The sequence below is a fragment of the Galeopterus variegatus genome, unplaced genomic scaffold, assembly GCF_000696425.1.
Source record: "Galeopterus variegatus unplaced genomic scaffold, G_variegatus-3.0.2 Scaffold6256, whole genome shotgun sequence".
Taxonomy (NCBI): Eukaryota; Metazoa; Chordata; class Mammalia; order Dermoptera; family Cynocephalidae; genus Galeopterus; species Galeopterus variegatus.
The window spans coordinates 24,497-33,093 of NW_007732367.1; the positions used below are offsets into that span (position 1 = coordinate 24,497).

General features: G+C 45.0%; 1 protein-coding gene across 2 annotated transcripts in view; it reads right to left on the minus strand.

Moving 5' to 3' along the window:
* OSCP1 (organic solute carrier partner 1) overlaps positions 1-8,597 on the minus strand; it is a 31,434-nt gene that overhangs the window by 18,032 nt on the left and 4,805 nt on the right. The window contains exon 2 of one of the 2 annotated variants that reach the window (XM_008590661.1): positions 5,852-5,881. The exons of the other annotated variant lie outside the window; for it this stretch is intronic. Coding sequence (XP_008588883.1) covers positions 5,852-5,881 — 30 coding nt within the window. The remainder of the gene's footprint in view (positions 1-5,851; positions 5,882-8,597) is intronic. 2 annotated transcript variants of the gene reach the window in all.

Genomic DNA, 8,597 nt, shown 5'->3' on the forward strand with positions numbered 1-8,597 from the left:
GAGCGAACCGGCCATCCCTATATGGGATCCGAACCCGAGGCCTTGGTGTTATCAGCACCGCACTCTCCTGAGTGAGCCACGGGCCGGCCCTGTTTTCTTTCTTTAAAAAAGATTCCTATAAGCATTTCAGATTAGATCTCTTCCTTAAAAAATGAGAAACATCACTCTTTTTTTCTCCAGCAAATTTAAACATTTTTACTTTAAATTTTAAAAAACGGAACCAAGGGCCGGCCCGGTGGTGCACTGGAGAGTGCGCCGCTTGGGAGCGCAGCGGCGCTCCCGCCGAGGGTTCGGATCCCATGTGGAGACCGGTTCCCGCTCACTGGCTGAGCGTGGAGTGGGCGCAACACCGAGGGTTGTGATCCCGTTGCCGGTCAGTAAAAAAAGACAAAAAGGAAAAAAAAAAAAAAACAAAAACCGGAACCAATTATGGTAATTGACTCTTTTTTGAAAAACATTTTATGAAAATAGACAAGTCTACCCACTGGTTAGAGACTAAAATATTTTTACTGTTTCTACAAGGCATGTACATTGGATAGCACCATTTTAGAATGCCTTTATTTCTACATTTGGTCTGTAATATCGATATTACTCTGTTGTGACATATCTCATACTGTTGTTCAAATGGAAAATTTCCATCTGGTCAGAGTAAAAGGAGTGTGTAGACCAAAGTGTCTACAATTTTAGGTCTTCACTCATTTAGGTATTTTGCACTATTTTGCACTCAATAAAATATTACTAATTAAGGGCTAGGAGGGTTCTACATAAGAAATAGGAACAGGTATGGTTGAACATAGATTATTCTTAATTAAGCCAGTTATTCTGGCCTAAAGGTAAGAGTAGGTGGATGCTGAGAGTACACACTCATAGTAATTAAAATTTGAAAGAAAAGTGGGTTACTTAAAATAATTGTACAAAATCAATTATTAAATACAAATGATTATTACTGAAAGATATAAACTCCTCCTCCTTTTGCCTAAGATGAGAGACGTGCCAGGGCATTGGCTGTGGCAATGTATCTTTAGAGAATCAAGGCAAGGTAGGGCAATGAGGTTATTTCAGGCACTCTCTACCTGTAAGTAATTGACAGAAGTATCCTGAGGGCTCAGGCCAGCATTTTAAAGCATCTCAACACATTTTACGGGCGAAGGAGGAGCTGAGGGCTGGTTATACTTAAAATCTGGAAGGGCTTCAGAGAGAGGGGAGAGGGGACACAGTTTTTCCCCCCAACACTGTTGAACTCACACTTGACCTTTGGCGTTTACTCTAGACTCCATCCTATTATTCAGTGGAGAAGAACCAAATCCATTACTGACACAGGGTATCCTTACATCTGATAATTTCAACCCATTGCAGCTTGCCCTTAATGTGCACTAACATTTCCCCAAGGTGGACAGTTTCAATTCTTCCTGGTTTGCTTCTTGCCTGGTCTTTTTCCTTCGACTGAAACAAGCACAGACCTGCAATGAACTGGGTTTTCTATCTTTTTTTCTTACCACAGCCTATATAAAATGCAGAATTTGCAAGTAAACAGGTACAACTGAAAAGTCACACATATGTCATCAAAAGGGAGAATATGAAGTCTTTCCCACAGATTTATGTAGGCCAGGGAGGTGTTCAAGAGAGGAAAATTTCAAGTTAAAGCATCACATCAACTCTGATTAGGTTATTGCTTACAAAGAGCTACTATTTGCCTGGGAACTGGGTCATTTCTCTAGGGTTTTGAGGCCTTATCGGGATCTAGGAAAATAGCTTAGACCTAAATAAATTAGTTCTAAAAAAAAAAAGGAAAGAAAAAGAAAACCCCAATGTTATTGCTAGCCACTCTGGCAAGGTAAAAAGCAAAATGAAGCTTTTCCCCTGGGAAGTGAAGAAGCTATGCATCACCACGGCTCCTTGCATGAGAACATGCAGAAGGTTCTCCTGTTGGGAGAAAAGACAGCAGGATCTGTCCCTGTGGGCAGAGCAGTGAATACAAATGCCAAAGGAAATGGCAGTTTTATGGTTGGGCCCTGGCACCCAGGGCTCCCATGTCTCACTTCATTCTTTGGAAAGAATATGGAGGCACATATTTTTTAAAAAATTTTTTTATTGAATTAAAATTGATTATACAAATTTTTGGGGTTCAACATTGAGATATGATGGTCAAATCAATATTACTAGCATATATATCATTACAAATCGTAATTATTATTTATGATCCCTGTCCGATCCCTCCCCATCCCCCTTTCTCCTCCCTCCTCCCTCTAATCACCCAAGATTTCTTCTCACCATCTGAAAGAATAATGGTTACTCTGTTGATTTGCTGCCCAAATGATCTGTCCAATGCTGAGAGGTGTGGTCAGGTCCCCCAATACTATCATAGAGCAGATGCCTGTTCCATCACTCTGAAATGGGCTCTGTAGAGAAAGACATCCTCCTGCTTTCTTTATCTCTGCTGGTGACTCTCCTTGTGTTAACGCACTCCAGTGGCTGGCAGACCATCTGTGTGGTGGTTGTGGCATCTAGCTGCCTTCGTGGCAGCCATGGTTATTGAGGTGGCTGTGGTGGGCCACCCACATGGAGGAGATGTTTTTGGCATGCTCCTTGGTGCTAGCAGTGTGCCTGGTAGTGGAGACTGTCTGATCCCTGGCTCCACACTCCGGGTCCCCGAGTGGGTCCCGAGCGCTGGCATGGTGTGCCTGGTTGTGGGAGGGTGGTCCAGTCCCCTTCTCCATGCCCCAGGTCCCTGGACGGGCCTTGAGGCACTGGTGCGGAGTGCCTGGTTTTGGGAGTGGGGTCCAGTCCTTGGCTCCAATCCTCGGGTTCCTGGGTGGGGCTCCAAGGTGCTGGTGGTGTGAGTGGTTGTGGGCAGGGGTCTTGCCCCTGGCTCCATACCTCCTGTCCCCTGGTGTGCCCCAAGGCACAGTGGTGTGCCTGGGACAGAACTAATTTTTTGTCCTTTGCTTACTTCTAACACGGGGGAACTTCCTGTGGGAACCAGTACTTGAGCTGTGTGGTTGACCTAAATTGCTGCTTTGCTGCTGTTCCCGAGGGAACACTTTTTGTGTAGCTCAGGATTTTTTTTTTTCAAAAGATGACTGGTAAGGGGATCTCAACCCTTGACTTGGTGTTGTCAACATCATGCTCAGCCAGTGAGCAAACCGGCCATCCCTATATGGGATCCGAACCCGTGGCCTTGGCGTTATCAGCACTGCACTCTACCGAGTGAGCCACGGGCCGGCCCCTATAGCTCAGGATTTAATGATTGACCTTATAGGTACTTCCGGCTCTGATACTCGGTTCACCTGGGTTGTGTACAAACTCTGATCTGGGCCTGAGTTTTTTCATTAAACTGCACCCCATGCAATTCTGCATTCCTGACCAGTCTCCTCTGAGTGGTCCTGCGTTGATTGGGGGGCAGATCGGCTGTCCTTGCTGTGTCCCAGTGTTCTCCTGGTAGGCCCATCTCCCCCACCGCACGTGCTCCAAACACTTCCCATGGGAAGGGGCCCTGTGCCGGCCCCTTGCTATGACTCACCGGCCTCTGAATGGCTCCCCTTTTTCAGCTGTTCTGGCTTCTCGCTCCTGCATGGGTCCACAGGAATCCTATTAGTGGTTTTGCTGTCCTGGGGACCATCAAAGTCCTCTTCTCCCCTTCTGCCTCCAAGCAACTCCATCTAAAGGGTACAGCTGCGGCTTCTGCTGGCTCCTGCTCCATGTGCTCCAGCATAAAAGCTGTCACAGGCCAAAATGCTGAGAGCAGTTTTTTCTTTCTCTCATCGTGGTTACTCCTCCCTTCATGAGTTCCATAGGTCTCTCCTCCTCTTCACCTGAGCTCTAGTGGCCCCAACTTGGCTGATGTTACACTTTCATAGTTGTAAATTCATTGATTTGTGGAAGAGAGTGACACTGGGGACCATCTATTCCGCCATCTTGACCGGAGCTCTGGAGGCACACATTAACACGTTTTCTTCCCACAATGTGCTTCAGCCAGCACTTGGTTGAGGCAGGCCTACTGTGTACCAGACATGGAGATAAACACCATGTGCACAAAGAGGCAGATGTTATCCCTGCTCTAGAGAAGCCACCACATCATATTTAAGTTAAACCTGAGCAATAGATTTAATCAGACCCGTTAGTCTGTCTCGGTGTTAGTTTTTGGCACTCCAATGAGCTTCACATACTTTTCATGAAGCAGGAACGTACTAGAGCCAGATTTTATCAGGAAGAGGCTAAAGCGGGAGGGAAGGGATTTTTCACAGGTGCATCAGAAGGGTTGGTAACTGAGTTCTCAACATAGCCTTCTGGTTTTGGGTTCAGATTATAAAGTCAGTTTCTGCTCATTATTTTTTGAACACTTATGTTAAAATAAATTCAAACGATTCAGTTACATATACGAAAAGCCCTCAAAATCCACACTTCATGTCTGAAATTCTGCCATGGCATTAAGGGGTGGACCATAAATTGCTCAAGAGAAGTGTCAAAAGATGGTTGTGAAATATAAGAGTGTATCAAGCACTTCAGCTGGGCTTTTCTTTGAGCCTGGTCTGATGAAATAATTAGCTTGATGAAAGCAATCAAGTTTTCACCTATTACCTCTGCTGTAAATTCACATGTTTATGGAAACATGCAATTTGGGGCCAGGACTAAAAGAGAGAAGCTAGGAAACCCCACTGGATAGTTACCAAGTTTTAAATCCTTACTATGTTCCAGGCACTGGGCTTAGAACTTTATATGCATTATCTCATTTAAACTCCAAGACAGCTCTGAATTATTATCCCCATTCTATTAAGGAAGAAAACTGAATCTTAGAGAGTCTAAAGTGCAAGGTCACATAGCTGGTGGTAAAGTTGAAATCAGAATGAGGTCTGTTTGATTCTAATGCTTGTACTCTTAAATATTATATATGTTATCTCTCCAGCATCGTTGGTGTACTGACAGCATTTAAAATATCGAGGAAGCTCACTGGTGACAGGCATAAACTGTACCCAAATGCCAAATGATGGAAGGTACCTGTGACATTTAAAGGCTGAAAAAGGCTAAGGTTTTATTCTGAGGAGTCGGCAACTTTTTCAGGTTTGCTGCTAGTTGTAGGTGAAGTGGAAACTGAAGATGTAGCATATAGCCATACCGCATGCATGATGTCATGCCTTCTGCCCACAGTCCTAGCAGCCATGCAGTCACATGCTTCCATTTTTCTTGATTGCTCAACAGGTATCTCTGTGTGCTAAGGAGAATGGCTCAGGGAGGGTTGCTCGTGTAGAAGCACAATTCTTTGATTACATGATACTTAACAAAGTTGTTCTAAAGTGTACCAATTACAACCTACCTCAAAGTATAGATACTGTCCCAACTGTCCCTGTAAAGCTTGGAATTGAAAAAAAAAGAGGCAGATCCCTCAGGTGCAGTGTGGCCCTTTTGCCAAAATTTGCTTAGTTTTTTTTTTTTTTTGTCTTTTTCTGTGTCCGGCAACGGATCGCAACCCTCAATGTCACCCCCGCACCGGACCGGGACCGGCAACGGGATCGCAACCCTCGGCGCTGCCCCCGCGCCTCGCCCAGCCAGTGAGCGGGAACCGGTCTGTACGTGGGATCCGAACCCTCGGCGGGAGCGCCGCCGCGCTTCCCAAGCGGCGCACCAGCACAGTGCGCCACCGGGCCGGCCGAAATTTGCTTAGTTTTCATCTTACTTGCTTTATTCATTTTAAGTAAAAGATTCAAATGTATAACCAATATCTCAGCTAAAGAGAAGCTCATCTCTATTTTCTTACTTTCAAATATTTAGGGTGTTCCCACTTTAAGCCCCACTGATAAAGGATTGAGTGAACCTGTGGATGCAGACTGATACATGCAGCCCAGAGATAGCATACCTCGTTTTCTGTCCACCTCTGTCCATTCATCTACATGAAGCATATAAAAAGAAAACACCAGTTCATGAAGCAAGGACATTATTTTCGTGGAGGCTTTAAAAATATCAATTCCAATTATCTGGTTTATGAAACTTTATTTTTCATGTTTTCATTTAACGTCTAATGCAAATATTCTGCCTTCCATTTGAAACTTTTAAAAGGATGATGGATAAATAACAAGTTCCATAAAAACCCAAGCAAGGCTATGTCTTATAGAGAATGGCCTAGGAAGAGAGGGAACTCGGAGGACTAGCTACTCTGGGGTTCATCTTGAAAGGCTCATGAAGCCATGCTCTCCAAATGCTACAAGAATACACATCATTCAAAAGCAGGCTTTTAGAGATATTTGAGGCAAATGTCTTTCCTTAATTTTTGAGGGAGATTTCAATCTAGAAAAATCACCCCCAGACAAAGAGTTCTATACACATCCACATCAAAAAACATTCTGTAATTAATGGTCTCTTTTGGAAACATTCTCCACTAGATTGTTTCAGGGGTGATTTCTGAAGTTATAATAAAGCATATACATGCCTTCAATACACAACTGGCATGGCTTCAATACACAATACCAACAGCTCCCAAGAGACCAGTCTAAAAGCACACCCAGTGCCATGCCCTAACTGGCTGCAAAGGGTTCCTATTGCAAGGTCAGACTCCTCTGGGAAAAGTCACCACCTTTCTCTCCTAAGAGTCATGGGCTTTTGGACAGAAAATATTGGGGAAGCAGCACCTAGAGTCTGACCTTCTTAAACCAGCTACTGTCTTTTTTCTTTGGCATAAAGTCCATGTCTTTTATCTTTCTGTGACTTTTATCTGAGTGGTGGTCTAGTGTGATGGGCTTGTGGGAATTCAGAGGTGGAGTTTTGATTCTCTTGAAGGTGTATTTGGGAACAGTGGTGCTGCAAGGAGCTCATTTTTTCTCTGAGGGACAGTGACTATTGACTGTTGATAAAACGGAGCTGGCAAATGCATGCCCAGGAGTACTGGGGCCCTCCCACAGGCAACCAGGCTCAGCGCCAGCAGGGGTCTCTGTAGTGCTGTGTGCTACCCGCCCCTTTCCTCCTGAGGATCCAGGGAAGGTAAACAATGCCCTGTTTGTGACAATTCCACCATAGTGATATTTTGAATAGGAGGCAGGCTCAAGGCTATCCAGAGCTGGCTGTCCAATTGGAATTAGAAAGATAAAAATAGAACCTCACCACCATTTGCTTCCTCAGTACTACACTGTGATATATACATTTTGGAAAAAATCACTTCATGGCCCATGCCTCACTTTTCTCTCCTGTAAAATGAGGAATGTAAACAAAATGTAATAGGGTATTATTTCTGAGTATTTTTAAGAGGACGGGAGGCAAAGCTAGCTTGTATTATTCTCACTATTGCTTAAAATGTGGGATAACATTCAATGTGCAACCCTTCAAAGTTGCCCCACAGAGAGGACTTCCTTTCTGTTAAATGCTAAACTGGAGGCTGCATCGTGGGGGAAACTGCAACATCTGCCTTGGTCTTGTGGGAACAGGGTGGCCTCCAGGAGACTAATTAGTTGTGTAAGATAATGAAACTATCTAGAAGAAATATGATTTCCTTTAAAAAAATTTTTTTTTATTGAATCATAATTGATTATACATATTTTGGGGGTTCAATGTTGACATATGTTGATCAAATCAATATTACTAGTATATATGCTGTTACAAATTGTACTTATTCTTTATGCCCCTTGTCCAATCTCTCACTATCCCCTTCTTCCTCCCCGCTCCCACCACTGATAACCCTAGATTTCTTCTCTCCTTCTGAAAGAGTAATGGTTACTCTATTGATTTGTTGCCTAGATGATCTGTCCAATGCTGAGAGGTGTGTTCAGGTCTCCCAATATTATCATAGAGCAGATGCTTCTTCTGTCACTCTGGAATGGGCTTTGTGGAGAGAGACGTCTTCTTTTCTTTGGTCTCTGCTGGTGATTCTCCTCGTGTCAATGCACTCCAGTGGCTGGTGAACCATCTCTGTGGTGGTTGTGGCGTCTAGCTGTTTTTGCAGCAGCCGTGGTTACTGTGGTGGCTGTGGTGGGCCACCCACATGGAGGTGATATTTTTGGCCTGCTCCTTGGCACTGGTGGTGTTCCTGGTTGTGGGAGGGGGGGCGTCCAATCCCCAGCTCCAGACCTCAGGTCCCCAGGCAGGCCCTGAGGTGCTGGCAGTGTGCCTGGTTGTGGGTAGGGCGGTCTGGTCCCTGACTCCATGCCTTGGGTCCCTGGGTAGGCCCTGAGGTGCTGGTGGTGTGCCTGGGCCGGAACTAATTTTTTGTCCTTTGCTTACTTCTAAAATGGAGGAACTTCCTGTGGGAACCAGTACTTGAGCTGTGTGGTTGAGCTAAATTGCTGCTTTGCTGCTGATTCCCTGGGGAAGACTTTTTGTGCAGCTCAGGTTTTAATGGTTGACCTTATAGGTAACTTGTGGCTCTCCAGAGACCTGGTGCACCTGGGTTGTGTAGAAACTGTGATCTGGGCCTGAGTCTTTTGATCAAACTGCACCCCATGCAATTCTATATTCCTGACCAGTCTCTTCTGAGTGGTCCTGTGCTGATTGAGGGGCGGATCAGCTGTCCTTGCTGTGCCCCATTGTTTTCCTGGTGGGCCCGTCTCCCCCACTGCACGTGCTCCAAACACTTTCCATGGGATGGGCCCTGTGCAGGTCCCTTGCAATGACTCACA